Source organism: Fundulus heteroclitus, unplaced genomic scaffold, assembly GCF_011125445.2.
Source record: "Fundulus heteroclitus isolate FHET01 unplaced genomic scaffold, MU-UCD_Fhet_4.1 scaffold_64, whole genome shotgun sequence".
In the NCBI taxonomy this organism is placed as follows: domain Eukaryota; kingdom Metazoa; phylum Chordata; class Actinopteri; order Cyprinodontiformes; family Fundulidae; genus Fundulus; species Fundulus heteroclitus.
This window is the reverse complement of record NW_023397077.1, coordinates 1,695,911-1,714,205: the sequence shown is the minus strand read 5'-3', so window position 1 is coordinate 1,714,205 and position 18,295 is coordinate 1,695,911. Positions and strand designations below refer to the sequence as shown.

The 18,295-nt window shown below is 42.7% G+C and overlaps 1 protein-coding gene across 1 annotated transcript in view; it reads left to right on the top strand.

The window, feature by feature from the left end:
• LOC110367009 (multiple epidermal growth factor-like domains protein 10) overlaps window positions 1-18,295 on the top strand; it is a 161,334-nt gene that overhangs the window by 105,836 nt on the left and 37,203 nt on the right. Inside the window, exons 9-12 of the mRNA XM_036133580.1 lie at window positions 6,205-6,325; window positions 15,478-15,705; window positions 16,092-16,207; window positions 16,318-16,423. Of these exons, the coding sequence (XP_035989473.1) occupies window positions 6,205-6,325; window positions 15,478-15,705; window positions 16,092-16,207; window positions 16,318-16,423 (571 nt within the window). The remainder of the gene's footprint in view (window positions 1-6,204; window positions 6,326-15,477; window positions 15,706-16,091; window positions 16,208-16,317; window positions 16,424-18,295) is intronic.

The following is an 18,295-nucleotide window of genomic DNA, read 5'->3' as shown; positions in this document are numbered from 1 at the left end:
CTCTCTGAACTCTTCCCACACCCGAGTTTTTGCCTCGGCGACCAGCAGTGCCGCCTGCCGCTTCGACTGCCGGTACACATCAGCTGATTCCGGAGTCCTACAGGCCAATAAAGCCTGATAGGACTCCTTCTTTAGCTTGACGGCTTCCCTCACCGCTTGTGTCCACCCGCGACATACACCGACAACCTTGCGGCCACAGCTCCGACTAGCCGCCTCAACAATAGGGGCCCGGAACATGGTCCATCCAGACTCGATGTCCCCCGCCTCCCTCGGGACGTGTTCAAAGTTCTCCCGGGGAGAGAGTTAAAGCTCCATCTCACAGGGGACTCTGCCAGACGTTCCCAGCAAACCCTCACAATATGTTTGGGCCTGCCAGGTCTGACCAGCTTCCTCCCCCACCATCGGAGCCAACTCACCACCAGGTAGTGGTCAGTGGAGAGCTCCGCCCCTCTCTTCACCCGAGTGTCCAAGACATGCGGCCACAGATCAGATGAAATGACAACAAAGTCGATCATTGAACTGCGGCCCAGGGTGTCCTGGTGCCAAGAGCACATGTGGACACCCTTATGCTTGAACATGGTGTTTGTGATGGACAATCCATGACGAGCACAGAAGTCCAACAACAGAACACCACTCGAGTTCAGATCAAGTGGGCCATTCCTCCCAACCACGCCGCTCCAGGCCCCACTGTCATTGCCCACGTGAGCGTTGAAGTCCCCCAGCAAAACGAGGGAGTCCCCAGGAGGGGCACTCTCCAGTACCCCCTCCAAGGACTCCAAAAAGGGTGGGTAATCTGAACTGCTGTTTGGTGCATAAGCTCAAACAACAATCAGAACCCGTCCCCCCACACGAATGCGGAGGGAGGCCACCCTCTCGTTCACCGGGGAGAACCTCAATGTGCAGGCACCGAGATGAGGGGCAACAAGTATGCCCACCCCAGCTCGGCGCCTCTCACCAGGGGCAACTCCAGAGTGGAAGAATGCCCAGCCCCTCTCGAGGAGACTGGTTCCAGAGCCAGAGCGGTGCGATGAGGTGATTCCGACTATCTCTAGTCAGAACCTCACTCACGAGCTCAGGCTCCTTTCCCACCAGAGAGGTGACATTCCACGTCCCAAGAGCCAGCTTCTGCAGCCAAGGATCGGAACGCCAAGGTCCCTGCCCTCTACTGCCATCCATTGCACAATATACCCGAGCCCTTTGGCCCCTCCGACAGGTGGTGAGCCCATCGGAAGGGGGACCCATGTCGCCTCTTCGGGCTTAGCCCGGCCGGGCTTTTACCATGGGTAAAAGCCCGACCACCAGACGCTCGCCAACGTGCCCCACCTCCAGGCCTGGCTCCAGAGTGGGGCCCTGGTGACCCGCGTCCGGGCGAGGGAACACGGTATCCATTTATGGTATTTATCATAAGGGGCTTTTTGGGCTGCTCTTTGTCTGGTCCCTCACCTAGGACCTGTCTGCCTTGGGTGACCCTACTAGGGGCTTAAAGCCCCTGACAGCATAGCTCCTAGGATCATTGGGACACTCAAACCCCTCCACTGGGCTGCTAAGGTGGCAGCCCAGGGAGGGGCAGTCAGATATGAAGGGGCCATATTTTGAAGGGACTTAAACTGGATACTGTATTGGACAGGGACCCAGTGAAGCTGTTGGAGGACAGGGTTAATGTGATCTGCGGGCAGCAGAATTCTGTATATATTGTAATTTTTGGAGATGAATGAAGGGAACATCATAGAGGAGGCTATTGCAGTAGTCGTGTCTGGAGGTGATGAAGGCATGTATGAGGATTTCAGCTGCACACTAGGAGAGGGATCAACAGGGGAGGGTGATGTTTCAGAGGTGGAAAACAGACATTTTGGTGATATGGGTGATATGTGTTTGAAATGACAGGGACTAGTCCAGGATGCTGCCGAGGTTACGGAGAAGGATACGGTAACATTGTGACCAGCAATAGTGAGGCTGAAGCTTTGAACAGAAGGGAGGAGGGATTTTGGACCAGTGATGAGGAGTTCTGTTTTGTTGCTGTTGAGATTTAGAAAAATATTGTCCACCCAGGTTTTAATGTCTGAGATGCAGTGAGCAATAGTGGACAGAATAACTGGGGTGATTGATTTTGTTTATATGTAAAGTTGAGTGTCATCAGCATAACAGTGAAAATGGAGTCAATGATGGCGAATTATCTGTCCAAGGTGTAACATGTAAGGCAAGGCAAGGCAAGGCCAGATGTTTATTTATATAGCACAATTCAGTACAAAGACAATGCAAAGTGCTTTACATGATTAAAATATAGCAAAATAAAACAGAATAAAAGCAAGTATGAATAACATGTAGATAGAAAAAAGAACAAAAAAGTGGTGATTCAGTGATCTAGAACAGTTGAAGGCAATCCTAAACAAATGTGTTTTTAATCTTGATTTAAAGGAACTCAGGCTTTCCGCACCTTTACAATTTTCTGGAAGTTTGTTCCAGATAAGTGGAGCATAGGAACTAAATGCTGCTTTTCCTTGTTTAGTTCTGGTTCTAGGTATGCAGAATAGCCTGGAGCCAGAAGACCTTAATGGTCTGGATGGTTGATACACTGATAACAAGTCTGTGATGTATTTAGGTGCTAAGCGATTTAGGGATTTATAGACTAACAAAAGTATTTTCACTGCAAAAACTGATCTAAAAATAAGTAAAATGTTCTTAAAGTTAGTGTATTTATCCTTGATTTGAGCAGGTAATTAAGATTATCTGCCAATGGAATGAGTATTTTGACCCCTTAAAATAAGATAATTAGACATCCTGCACTTGAAATAAGATGATTGAGATAAATTGTTCCTATTCTAAGTGCAAAATTCTTATTCCATTGGCAAATCATCTTATTTACCTGCTCAAATCAAGGACAAATACACACATTTTGAGAACATTTTACTTATTTCTAGTTCAGTTTTTGCAGTGTTAAAGTCTATTCTCTGAGATACAGGGAGCCAGTGTAGGACTTTAGAACTGGGGTGATGTGCTCTACTTTCTTAGTCTTAGTGAAGACGCGGCCAGCATCGTTCTGGATCAGCTGCAGCTGTAAATAATGAAGAGGAGGGGGCCCATCACCGAACCTTGAGGAACACCCTGAGTGATGAGGGATGTATGGGACTTAACGTTGTTAAGGTAAGAGGTGAACCAAAGGAGTGCTGAACTGGAGATGCCAATGGACTGAAGATGGTGAACAAGGATGGTGTGGTTTATTGTATCGAAAGCGGTGGAGAGGTCAAGGAGAAGAAGGATGGACATAAAACCAGAGTTAGATGTGAGGAGGAGGTCATTGGTGACTTTGAGCATGGCAGTTTCTGCGTTGTGGTGAGTGCGGAATCCAGATTGAAAAGTTTCAAAAAGCTGAGAGGTGTTAAGATGTCTATGTTGGGAGATGACTGAGCGTTCCAGGATTTTTGAGAGTAACGGAAGATTTGAGATGGGTCTAAAGTTATCAAGGTGATCAGGATTGAGGCCAGGTTTTTCAAGAGGGGTGTAATGGTGTCAAGTTTCAGTGGGAATGGGACAGAACCAGTGATAAGTGAAGTGTTTGTCATATGAGTTATGAGAGGAACTAAGGTGAGAATACAGGTTTTAAGGAGGGGAGACGGAATGGGGTCAGGATGACAAGATCAGAATTTCATGTTTATGAGAAGTTTGGTGGTGCCTAACAGGGACAGGGGAGAGAAAGAAGTGAAGCTGAGGGATGTAAGAGGGGAACCTGCAGGTACCAGTGGAGAAGCAGAGGAGGTGGATGTCAGCGAGCTGTGAATGGTTTGGATTTTTGTATGAAAAGATGTCAGGAACTTATTGCACTTTTTTATTATGAATGTGGAGGTAACGTTATCTTGTGGTTTGGTGAATTTTGTAAATGTAGAAAATAGAGTTTGGGGGTTTAAGGAATTGGAATAATAATGTCTGAGTAGAAATTGGAGCTGGCAGATTTGAGTGCTGAGTTGGAGGTGTTGACAGAATGTTTATAAGTTTTGGCATGGAGAGTGAGACCAAGAATTGACCTGGCCACTTGCATGAAGAATAACTCAGGGCTTTAGTGGAACCTCCCTCGGGTGTTGGGTGTGCAGAACCTGGTATAACATAACCACTATGTTGTTTTTCTGTATAAACACATTAAAGTGTAAAGGTAACAAACTGTTTGGTAGAACAGTTGTTGTTATTTCATTGTAAAAAAATCCACTGGTTAAAACTGATGTTGGGCAGCAGCATGCTGGTTGTTTTAGGTGTGGTTGAAATTAGTGGATAAAAAGGGGCGTGTGCGTCGGCGCGGGGCAGCTCGACAGGAGAGAAAGACGCGCATTGTCATATCTGTGCAGCGGGAGATTTGATTGAATGTTTAAAACTAGTTAAGAATCAAAGGAAAGAGATAAAACACCAATCAAAGTTCGGCCCTGCGCCACAGATCGTGCATTTAGGAACCTGATCAGGGTTTGCACCCAGAGGACGCCGCCCGGTGCAAGAGGACGCTAACGAGGGAAAAGAAAGACGCTCCCGGTGAGATCTGGACTTTATTTTTCTTTTTGGGGATTTTTGGTGGTACCACTTTTTTTCTTATCTTTTTTGGATGGAGTTTTGACATTTGAATTTTTAATTTTGGATTGGGACTTTGGACAAAAGGTTGATGGAAATGGCAAAATTTGAATTAACTCACTAAATTTTGCAAAAAGTTTTTACACTTGATTGAGGTGGATTTTGACTTTTCCGAAAAACAGTAAATGCGCTAAAGAGGAGATAGAAACACATTTTTCAAATTAGTTCTAAGCAATTCCAGAAGGATAGAAAACCAAAGTCTCATTTATAAAGCTTGTGTATGCACAAAATGGGGCCTGAAACTTGCATACATCACTTTCCATGCAAAAATTGGGATCTATTAAAATAACTTGATGGGGAAATCATTATGCCAACTCTAAACCATGCATACCATAATGCTCTGTCAGGGCCCCGCTGGAGGACGAGGCCCCTAGGCCTCGGGTCTCTGGGCTCATGGCTGGATCTGCTCTGGTGTAGATGGCTGTGGGTGGAGTCCACGAGCTCGTCGCCGCAGCTCCCAGGGGCTTTGACAGTGTGGCTGTTGGGGGTTTCTTGGGGATCTCCTCTGCTCTTCCCTGTGATGGGGGGAATCACTGTGTTGGTCCTTTGCTCTGGGGTCCCTTTCAGGTGTCTGGGATTTTGGTTTTCCTGGTGTCTGCCTCAGCACTCTGGGGGGCTGGTCTTTGGCTCCTCACAAACACAGTTTTTCCTATGGATAAGCCTTAAATATGCAACTACACTCTAGCAAACACCTACAGCTGGTTGGATCCAGGTACTTACATATTCACTTCTATACAGAAAAATCCTATCATTCGCTTTAGATGTCACTCTATATGTCTTGTATAAATAATACAACATATTTTTCAGTTATGTTATCAAGGCATTGGTTGTTTGCACCTGTAACACTTAATCAGTTGGTTTTGCTGTTCTTTTTATATATCTCTCTGCAGGTGTAGAAGCAGACACCGAGGATGTTATCTTGTACTCTTTTTTTCCTCTACTCTATTTTTGTCAACCTTTCTCCATTTTAGCATTTTCTCTCATCTTTTTATCTTCTACCTTCCCAATTTGGTGTCCAGTGAAGATGAAATAGTCCCAGAATAGTATCTAATAAAGCTTTTTGCATATATAAATCAAGCGGAGCACTATGGCGAAAGCATTTATGCTCCATTTGTGAAGGTAAATCTGCTGGGCGCTCTTTGGCATTAAGACAGCAATTCTTAATGCTACCCTGCCGGACAGTACACGTTGGAGGGAGAAAAAAAAAGGATTAGCAAATATTCAACTTACCTGTCCAGAGGCAACGCAACACCCTCCGCGTGGATTCTGGACCTCTTTTTTGGACCTGTCTAAATCTATAAAATTATTATTTATATTCTATATATTTATTTTTCTAAAATATTTGTTTATTCTGCACCACTCTTGACGTTCTGTGGATGTACTGTTTAAGAAAAATGTTGCGTTTTGATGAAAATAAAAACCTATGACCTACGACCTTTAAATAAAGAGGCAGTACTGACATGATTCAAACTTAGTCAACATAGATTGTTTATTAAGAAATATATGTAAGAATATAAGATGTAAGAACAGTTTTAAAAATAAATTCAGTTTTGTACTCAGAGCCTCTTTTAATTGTTTATCCATTCAATTCCTCAGGGTTCAAAGTGTTCAGTCTCATGCCCAGTTGACGCATTTGGAGTAAACTGCTCAGCAAGCTGCAAATGTAAGAATGGAGCACAGTGCTCGCCTGTTGACGGATCCTGTTCTTGGAAACCAGGTGAGCAGAGGGAGAAAAAGGGAGAGGTAGGTGATAAGAGAAAAAGAGGAAAGGGTATTGAAGACATGATCCATAGATGGTGTGTTTAGTCATTTTCAGTGTTACTATTATAACAAATAAGTGATTAGGAATAATATCAAAAACTTGCTTGATGGAGTCTTTTTAAGAAGTAGAAAATGTGTGTATTACACATCACAGATAAAAAATCAAGTACTGCAAAAATAATAAAAAAGACAAAATTAAATAGTGTGATTAATGTAAAAGACAAATTGACCTATGATTTATGACCCATGACCTTTGACCTATGATGTGACCTTGTGAGTGACCTATGATTTATGACCGGTGACCTATGACCTAAGACATCACCACATGACCTTTGACCTATGATTTGTGACTTGCGAGCTATGACCTAATGCTCCCAACGCAAGCCTCCAGCACATCTTTTCAAGCTGCAAAGTGGCCCTCTCACAGGGCCGATATAGATGGCGCCATGACCAGGTTTTAAAAAAGCTAGACGAAGTGCTGGAGGAGTGCAGACACGGTAGCAGAACACCACCGCCGGCAGAGGACTCCACCATCTTTGTCGTGGAAGGAGGAATCAGAAGCTTCAAGCAAAGAGAAACAACAATGCCCTTCATTACTGACATTGTGGCGTGGTCCGTAAAGGCAAGAGCGGTAGCCCTTATTGAGCTCACGGTGCCAATGGAGGAAGGGATCGAAGCTGCCTTTGAGCGAAAGAAGGCCAAGTACTCAGGGCTGGTTGATGAGTGCCAGGAGGCAGGCTGGAAGACTACCATCAACCCAGTGGAGGTCGGATGCCGAGGCTTCACGGGGTTGTCGACCATACGCCTCCTGAAAGACGTGGGAGTCATGGGACGAAGGCTGAGGAAGACAACAAAGGAACTGGTTGAGGAGGCGGAGACAGGGAGCTTTTGGCTCTGGTTGCGGAGGAAGGATAGAACCTGGGGGAATAACACCTAACCCCCAGACAACAGTTGCAGGGAATAACATCTTTCAGCTGCAGGGGGTGACAGGGAGACGTCCCTGCCACTGCCCCGCCACCAGGAGACGTTCCAGGATTAAAGGGGCGAAACGTTGGTGAATGGTGGTTCCTGGCTGACGACCCTGCAGCTGACCCATGGGCACCGGAGGAGGTGCAACAGGCAGCAATGCCAAGCAGGATTTAACACCTTCCTGTATTATCCTGTATGATTGCGTGACCTATGGCCACCTTAAAGATGACCAGATGCGTGAGCCAAGCAGGCATGTCAAGATAATTAGAGGCTTCCTTATGTTTAGCACAATACAGGCTTTTTAACCCTTCTAGCAACCTAAGACCTATGACCTCCTTAATGATTACCAGATACTAGCGGCCATGTTGAGACACACACACACACACACACAGTTATTCAATTAATGATTACCTATCTGAGCAGTTTGAAAAAATTCTAGTTAGATTTGAAAACTCAGAGAATTACAGCTCCCCCTCATCATTAGGCAGTGTGTTCCACAGATTAGTGGCTTTTACAGAAAAAGGAGATTGTCTGGCAACAGTATGGTGAAATGGGATAGTACAATCTCTCACAGATGAAATTCTTATAGATCGAATTGTCTTTAAGCAGCGAGTATACACAAAATTAGACAGCGCAGGGGGGTGGATGCAAAGAATTTATGATTTTATAGACAAGACACAAGTTAAAAAAAGAATCTAAAATTATCAAAGCTCAAAAAATGTCTGTAGAATCCTACAGTGGTGGTAGTGGACTGGCTTTTTATCCATGGCTTTTAGAGTCTGTTTATATAAAGACTCAACAGCTCTTAGAACACTATCATAGGACCCCAGCAAATAGCACAATATGACATATGGGATTAAATTATGGCATGCATAAATATCTTTGCTACCTCAACTGAGAGACAATGTCTGATATAGTTAACATTTTTAAGATTGAATTTAAATACTTTAGTCATGTTCTTGACATGTTTCCTAAAATTCAAATTTGAATCAAGAGTCACTTCTAGATAATTAAATTCAGTGACAATTCAATTTTTCCCTTTTTAATGGGGATATCACTGCTTGTAGTTTGTGCCATGATTTTGGAAAAAAAACCTAACATTTTGGTCTTCTTCACATTTAGAGTCATACATGACATGATCTAGCCAACAGGTGATCCTTTGCGGAACAGTTGTTCAATTTAGCTGGGCATACACTACAATTATCTTGCCCTTTTTGGGCCGATTCTTCAGTCATGCAAGATTTTTTTGTTTCAGCTGCATCATGCATCCTGTGTTGTGTAGTATACAGGGGGTAATGAGGGGCAATTAGCCTCTCACGACCACCTTCCGATCAGGAATCGTATGGTCGGGGCTTCCACCCCCACCATCAGAGCCAACTCACCACCAGGTAGTGGTTGGTGGAGTGCTCCGCCCCTCTCTTCACTCGAGTGTCCAAGACATGCGACCGCAGGTCAGATGAAACAACAACAAAGTCGATCATTGAACTACAGCCTAGGGTGTCCTGGTGCCAAGAGCACATATGGACACCCTTATACTTGAACATGGTGTTTGTTATGGACAATCCATGACGAGCACAGAAGTCCAACAACAGAACACCGCTCGGGTTCAGATCAGACGGGCCGTTCCTCCTAACCACGCCCCCCAAGTCACACTGTCATTACCCATGTGAGCGTTGAAGTCCCCCAGCAGAACAAGGGAGTCTCCAGGAGGGGCACTCTCCAGTACTCCCTCCTAGGACGGCAAAAAGGGTGGGTAATCTGAACTGCAACTTGGCGCATTAACACAAACAGTCAGAACCGGCCCCCCACACATATACAAAGGGAGGCCACCCTCTCATTCACCGGGGTAAACCCCAACATACAGGCACCGAGATGAGGGTTAACAAGTATGCCCACTCCTGCTTGGCGCCTCTCACCAGGGGCAACTCCAGAGTGGAAGAATGTCCAACTCCTCTCAAGGAGAGTGGTTCCAGAGCCAGAGCCATGCATCGAGGTAAGTCTGACTATCTCTAGCTGGAACCTCTCAACCTCATACACCAGCTCAGGCTCCTTCCCCACCAGAGAGGTGACATTCCACGCCCCAAGAGCCAACTTCCTCAGCCGAGGATCAGAACGCCAAGGTCCCCGTCCTCGGCTGCCACCCATCAAACAATGCACCCGACCCCTTTGGCCTCTTCAACAGGTGGTGAGCCCATTGGAATGGGGACCCATGTCTTCTCTTTGGGCTCCATGGGTAAAAGCACGGCCACCCGGCCAGTGTGCCCCACTTCCAGGCCTGACTCCAGAGTGGGGCTTTGGTGACCCGCGTCCGGGAGAGGGAAGATTGGGTCCATTTGTTTCATTCTTTTCCTATCTAAAATTCATAGCACCGAAACTGCTCTGTTTAAGGTCACTAATGAAATTTCATGGCCTCAGATCATGGACTTGTGTCTGTGCAAAAGTCCATGATCTGAGGCCATTTCATTAGTGACCTTCATCCGAGCTGTTTTCAGTGCTATGATGAGCTCTGAAGCCTGACTGTAATTAATTTACAGTCAGGCTTATTTATATTTTTTATTGGAGTCAAAAGAGGAAATAAAACAAAACAAAGATATATATATATATATATATATATATATATATATATATATATATATATATACAAATATACACAAACATATATATACACACACATACATATATACATACAACCATACATATGAAAATATATAGTCACATATATGTGCATACACGATGCACCTTTTGCTGTTATCATACACAAATCTATACAGTCAGTACAATACTGCCAAATCTTTGTATCAAAGTAAAAATTCCCACATTACAGTCCAGCAGTTTCAGCCCCTTTTTTGTATTTTTTGTATCCCCAACAAGAAAGAAAAAGGAAAAAGAGAAAAGAAAAAACAACCCCCCCCCCCACCCACCCACCCCACACTTCCCCTCTCAGCTCAAAGTCCACTTGATGGAAAATAAAACAAATGAATGTGTCATTTATCAGGTATGGAAACCCCTACTCATAAAATAACAAAATACAGTGGCAGGCACCTTCAGTTTGGCAAAACTTCTAAGTATGAAAAATAGGAAAGAAAGCATTGCCACTTTTTGTAAAACTTCTGTGTAGACCCCCAAAGGGTATATTTGATTTTCTCAAGATTCAGAAAAAACATCATGTCCTTAACCCAGAGGGAAATGGAGGGACATTTATCAGACTTCCAATGTAGAAGTTAAGTACGCCTCGCCAGTAAAGATGTAAAGGCAACGATCTCCTTTTGAGCAGAACTTAGAACTAAAGTAGGGTTGAGGATACCAACTATAGCTACTAATGGACAAGGTTGTAAATCTGCTTTAAAGACAGAGGACATAATTGAGAGGTAGTTAGACCAAAAATCATATAATTTGGGACAAAGAAAGAATATGTGGCCAAGATTGCATGGGGAGCCTTTGCATTTGTCACACATATCCAGGACATCCGGGTAAATCTGAGAAAGCCTAGATTTAGAGGAATGAATCCTATCTACAACTTTAAACTGGATCAAACTAAGACGAGCACAGGATGAGGAAGATCGAATTCTGTTGATGGCATCGTCCCAAATATTTTGTGTCAACTGGATTCCCAACTCTTTATTCCATGCATCCCTAAGCTTGACATTAGAATAAACCCTTAAATTTAAAATAGAACTATAAATCTTTGAAATAGTACCTTTTTGCATCGGATCATACTAAATAATTTTTCCCAGGGCTGTTCAGGAGGTATAGAAGGGAAATTTGGGAAACATTTGAAGGCAAAATTTCTAACTTGTAGATAACAAAATAGATGCGTACCAGGTAAACTATATTTGGAAGATAAATTCGCAAAGCTATCAAATACTCCTGATGCACAGAGGCTTCTTATTTGTTTTAAACCTCTATCATTCCAAACTGAAAATGATGGGTCAAACAGGGATGGAGGAAACAAATGATTGTTAAGCAAGGGACATAAAGAGGAGACACCGACAAACTTAAAACACCTTCTAAATTGAGACCAGATTTTTAGTGTTTTGAGGACAACTTGATTATTAGTAAATAAAGAGGGTTTTATAGGTAATGAAGAAAAAATTAGAGCAGATAATGAAGACCCAACACACGAAGATAGTTCCAGTTTACACCAGGGAGAACTGGACGATTTTAGCCAATAACAAATTTTCTGTATATGAGCAGACCAATAAAATGACTGAAAATCAGGCAATGCAAGTCCACCACTAAGTTTACATCTTTGCAATAATGTCTTACGAACTCGAGGGGGTTTCCCATTCCAAATAAAGCCACTAATCAAACTATTCATGCAATCAAAAAAGATTTTTGGCATAAAAAGAGGAATGGATTGAAACAGAAAAAAAGAAATTTTGGTAAGACATTCATCTTGATAACATTAATCTTGCCCAAAAGGGAAAGAGGAAGATTACGCCAACTCTGAAAATCAGATGCTGTTTTTGTAATAAGAGGCGAAAAGTTAGCATCAGCAAGACCAGATAAAGAACGTGTCACTTTTATACCAAGATATTTGAATCCTGTAAGACTGAATTTAAAGGGAAAATCAGACTGTTGAAGACCACAAGCAGTAGTGTTAATGGGAAAGCATTCACTCTTACATGTTGTTCCCAATTCAATCAGATTTTTGTCCATGGCTAGATGGCATAACACAGGCCTCTCCAGGTTCCACTTTGACACCGCCATCTGTAGTTAATGTGCTATGTTTGAGCAAGTATGTTGCTAATACATGGCCCAAGTTTGCAGAACATGGCATGCCTGTGCTAATTGTCAGTTCAAGAATCTTTATCGTCACCATGAATTACCATTGTGAAATTACCTTTAAAATTACCTTTTAGGCAAGTTGCGATGATCTTGCAATAGCAAAGAGGCTTAAATTGGAGGCACCATGGAGGATGGGTCTCCATGTTCTTAAAAACAGCAGTGCTCCAACTACTGGCTGAACTGGCTGCCCTATGTTGGCTTTGGAAGGGGGACTATCTCAATTTCTCCTGGATGTTATGTAAACAAGATGCTCTCCTGACTGACAGGCTGGACCCCTGGTAGGAGGTTGATAGGCTTGGCATCAGACAGGACCTAGAGCTTGGTGTCAGATAAGACCTGGAGCTTGGCATCAGATGAGACCTGGAGCTTGGCCTCCGGGGTAACATGAAGCTTATCATTTGGCATGAACTGAAGCGTGGTGTCTAGGAACCCACGCAGCAGCTCTGGAAATGGAAACCCCACAGCTCCTGAAATGGAAACCCACACAGCAGCTTAGAGTACTTGTAAAAATGGTGGGGTCCTGGATGGTTGGAGTCCCGCCTAGGCCCTGGGTGCTTGGAATCCCAACAAAGCCCTCAGAGTCTAGGTTGTCAGATGAGCTCATGACGGACCACAGGAAATGCAGGCAAATCCACTCGGGTGCCCTAGCCAAAGAACTAAGGGACAAGAGCAGTAGGCAGATTCACCTCAGCACCCTCAAAAACTGAACAGAATTAACCTGGGAAATTTCCTCAGGTGGTCCTCCTAATGGCCCTCCCCTGAATCACTTCAGGGTTCACCAGGTTTTGTTAGGAAAATTTTCAACATGACTGGGTTCGCTTATTCTCGAAATTAAGGATACATATTGACATTTTTTTAATCACACAGACAAAATTCAAAGTCTATCAAGATATATTAAAAAAAAAGAATAGTACATAATACATGGATCTTCCTTGCTTCCACCAACAGCTGGGGTCTTGAGCGAAAGAACATTCTAACTTATATCTTACGCAATGTTATTTTGAATTTCTGTGGAATTATCTAAGCCCTGAAGGTGGAATTTGTGCTGCACCGGAGCCTGACAACATCGTGCAATTTTGGTCTCCCCCTCATCTGGTCTTGTCTTCTTCTTTCTAGTTGTTTGATGCCTTAAATCTTACCCTCTAAAGCTGGAGCTTATCTTAATCTTCATTAAAACAGAATGTCTCTGTACTAAGCAACATTCCTCAACACATTCCCATTTCATCAGTTTAACATAAACTATATCATGAATTAAAACTGTCCTTTTGCAAAACTTAACTTTCCTCAACATTCCAGGAGCCTGAACTAAATGACCTCCCTCCCATTCTACGTTTAGAGACTCTAAGAACTACCAGTAGACATGCAGTCTGAGAACGAAGTGCTCTGTTAGGAACAAATGGAGCAATCAGTTTTATAATGTATGATGAAGCTTGATTATTAAGGGTTTTATATGTGAGAATGAGAATTTTAAACTCTATTCTGGATTTAACAGGAAAAAAATTAAGTTAAGCTAAAATAGGAGAAATATAACCTCTCTTAAATTTTCACCAGAGCTCTTGCTGCAGCTTTTTGGATCAGCTGAATGTTTTGAACTATATTTTGTGGGCTTACTGATAGTAAAGAATTATAATAGTCCAGGTTTGAAGTAAAAAAATCAGCATTTAGCTCTAAATTAGATACAAAGTCTGAGAACCAATCTAAAAACTGAGAGTAAGGGTCTGGTGGATGATACAAAACCACACAATTAAGTGGTTTTGTTGCTTTGCGGTCTGGAAGAGGGAAACTAAGGATTAAATGTTCAAAAGAAGGGTAGCTATTAACTGGCCTTTGACTAATAAATCAGACTGAAACATGGTTGAGGCTACTCCTCCTCATCCTGTATTTCTAGGAATATGAATATTTAAATAGGAGTTGACTCATTTATATTAAAGTAGTCCTTATCCATTCAGGTTTCGGTGAGCCAAAATAAATCAATCTGATTAGCAAAAATCAAGTCATTAACTAGCAATGTATTTGAAAAGAGAGACCTTATCTTTAGTAAACCATGTGTAATAGTTTTATTTTTTGATTCAAGTTGAGTCATATACAACTATGAGATTTTCATGATTTGGTCCATTTTGATAAGTTTTGATCAAAACAACGAAAGCCTAGCTAGTTTCTGATTAATCCACATGCTACTGATTATTCTCTGGATTTCTTTTGAGTTTACTGTATTAATTTTATTTTAGAACGTTATTCGTGTTATTTACCATGTTATTTAGATGATAAGGCGAAATCCTTAAATCTTCTCAAAAATTGATGGTGCACTCTATAATCCGATGTGCCTTATATATGATTAAAGTTGTGCTTACTGGCCAATTTCATGTGGTAAAATGCACTAAAAAATCTGTTAAAATGTATAAGTACGACTTTGGTAAGCAATGAAGCCACTCCACTCAATGGATATTCGGAGCATTATGGTACACTGTGTCACTACCTGATTGGATCCCTGAGCTGTCTATAAGACTGCCTGACTATAATGTCGAAACTAACCCACATACTCGGGCGTTGTTCACTCTGTGGAGGTCCGCACATTCTGAAGGCTGACTCTGCGCAGATTCCACTCATACAGGTACGTGTCACACTTATAGACTTCTCGGAGGCAAGAAATCTTTACATCAAACTGCGACACCGAGCTTGATACACTGAGATGCTAAAAGCAGGCAACAGTCCCTCTCTGTTCTCACTGACAGGTGTGCGGTGGGAGCCTGCTGGAAAAGAGACGGCTCTAGGTGCTCAGCTAGCTAATCACACATTTTACCATCTATTCTGCCACTTTGTCCCACTGGGAGAAAGTGAGGGAATTGTATGAATTTGCCACAAGAAATGTAGGCAACTGTACGCTCGACTGTGAAGGGTAAAACGTCAGCGGAGAGTCAGTGCGGAGTCCACCATGCTTACAGTATGCGCACAGTAAGCCTGAGTATGTGGGAGCTTTTAGGCAGCCTGCACCCAGAGTACGTGCTAGCACCAATAAACCTAGTAAGTTAATTCAATGTAAAAGTTATGTTTATTTTTGGCCTTATGTTAGAAACAGGGCTGTGTACTCCAACTACTGTCCTCCCGACAGAGACAAATAGCTGTGTACGTGAAGGGGTGGAGTGATATTGCACATTTGGGAAGAGTATTTAGTGCTCCTTATAATCCGGTGTGCCTTATAGTCCGAAAAATATGGTAACTGTTTTATGAATGTGCTTGTATAACCTGCTTTTCGCCACCAGTTTTTGGACATGTTATCGTTGCAAGTAAAAATTAGTTTCCAGCTGATTTATCTGGTTAAGTAAATTGATTGAAACTTCTACTTCTCTGCAGGTGGTTTAGTGGTGCCTGGAACTTTCAATAATTTAACCAACGCAGCCATACCTGTGGACACCTACCTGATAGGAGTCATTTCAGGCATCATTGTTCTAGTGTTTCTGGTACTACTTCTCCTGCTCCTCTTCATCATCTTCAGAAATAAACAGAAGAGCAAAGAGACCTTGATGCCAGCTGTGACCTACACTCCTCCTATCAGGGTCACAGCTAATTATACAATGACAGGTAAATTGAAGTTGGATGTTGATTGAACAGTAATTAGTTCTGCAACCATGCAGACCTCACTGTTTATTAAACATATGTCTAATAACTGTTCATTTACTTGTTGTTAGTTACAAGCTTTGAGTGCCTTTTTGTTGACAAGTACTGTATATTGTTCCTGTTGTCTCCTGGAAAAGGTCACTAATAGAGCTGCTGCTCTCATTAACTATGTCTTACTTAGTTTCAAATCCATAGAAACTACTCCTGGATCAAGATTCTTGTGATTTTGAGTGTCTCGAACTGTGCGCTCTTTAACCAACTGATAGTAAACATATGTGTTTTGGAACCAATTATTTAAAAACTAATGCAGGAAACTATATTAACGGTTCTTGTCCCATTCTAACTTTTAGATGCCCACACTTCATCATATGAAGCCCGCCCCAGCAGCTGCTTTTCCAACCCCAGTTACCATACCCTTACCCAGTGCATCAGCTTGCCACGTGTTGACAGTGGTCAATATATAAAGGTATAAGCAAAGATCTTCTTTGTGTACAAAGGGATGAAAACATAGGACTAAACTAATCTGTTTAGTGTGTTGAAAACTATTTTTTAAATGTGCTATTACATTACTCTTAGGCCAGTTATAACCATCTGCTTCCTAACATGGAGAATGTGAATCTTGGTATTCACACTGGACCGACACATGGCAACTGGAAACCAAGGGCCCGCTTCAATGAACTGGGTGAGTCACAGAGTACAAACTGTTTAGACAGAATTCTCAGTGCAGATCATTTTGGTAGAGTTTAATCATTGTACTAGAAAATCTTCTTTATTGATTATCACCCTCTTAGGTATCGAAATTATGTTTTATGTTAAACATGTTGAAATATTCTGTGGCATGAGTGTTGCTTTGAAACGGAGCAATGTGCCACTTAAAGTGCATTTCACTGCAATGACCCAAAAATGTCACTGCAAATCCTCTGTCTACACTGATAAATATTCAGCACGTCCAAATGCTCAATGTTGCATGCTTTAACTACTTTCTGATTCATTCAGCTATTAAGTATTTGAGTACCAGTGGGAGTTAGTGTCATGAATGTGATCATCTTCCATTCAGAAAAGCTTTTTACACACCCAAATATATTCAACTTGTTTCAGATAGGAAGTGATACAGGCTTCTCTTAAAAAAGGAATAAAATAATGTTTAGTTTGAAAAGATTAAGTGATTTGTTTTGTTTAAAAAAATATGTTTAACATCCTCAATAATTATTTATTTTTATTGGCATTAAAGTAATCAAACCCTTCTTATAAATAATGGTCAACATTTTTATTTTTTCATTATTGTGTCATTTTTGAGTTATGAGTTTTAAGTCCTCTCTGGAGACATGCATGTTCCAGCCTGCAATCTCCACCATTATCCTTTATCCCTGTCCCTAATAAACCAATGACCACAGGACTAACACACCAGTTGCTCCTGACTCCACCAGCAGGTGGATCACTGACTTCCTGATGGAAATAAAGCAGCATGCAAAAGTTGGAAAACATGATTCCGTTTCTAGGACTCAGGATTCAGCACTGGTTCCCCTCAAGACTATGTTCTTTACCCTCTGCTCCTCTTGTACACTTTCATTCATTGACATAATTCCCATTGGCCTCATCTCTTGGATGACGACTCTGCCTACATGTGTAAGATTGACCATCTGGTGACCTGGTGCAACTAGAACAGTCTAGAGCTCAATGCTGTGAAGACGGTGGAGATGCTGGTGGAGTTTAGAAAGAGCACAGCCTCACCCTCCCCAATCATCCTGTGTAACTCCTCAGTCACCACTGTGGACTCTTTCCATATCCTGGGCACCATTATCTGTCATGACCTCATTTGGGAATTGAACCTCCCTCCCCAAGAAGGCCCAGCAGAGGATACACTTCCTGTGGCAGTTGAAGAAGTTCAACCTACAAAAAACAATGATGCTGCACTTCTACACCGCCATCATTGACTCCATCCTCACCTTCTCCATCACCATCTGCAGGAACCTCAAGGGACAAGGCAGGTTACATCATATCATTTGCTCTGCAAAAAAAGGTAATTGGCTGCAATCTTCCTTATCTCCAGGAACTGTGTGCCTTCAGGATTCTGAGGTGAACAGGAAAGACTGCAGATGACCACTCCCATCCTTTTTTGTGTCCTGTCTGGCAATGTAGTATTAGGAATTGTTGGCTTAATGCCAAAGAGAGTCTAACAGATTTTACTTTAACAAGTGGAGCCTTATTGCATTTACCATGGTGCTGGGACTATTTCATGTGCAATGGTCACAGAAACAGGAAGGTAAAAGAAGAAAAAGAAAACAGATGAGCTACGCTGGAGCGGATCCAGCCAAGGGCCCAGAGACCCCAGGCCCAGGGGCACCCCGTCCCATGCATGGCCCACAAAAGTGGAGTATGTCGCCGGTGCTGGTTCATGGCGGCTCTCTGTGCTGGTTATATCCAGGGAACATGGGTTTGCATCGTTTGGGCATACTGGTTGAGTGGAGTGTTATTTTTGTTTTCTTCCTCCTCCCGACGGTCTGGAGGGTGGGTTGGGGGGTGGGGTGTTGGTGTTGGTCTGGGTTTGCTGTTG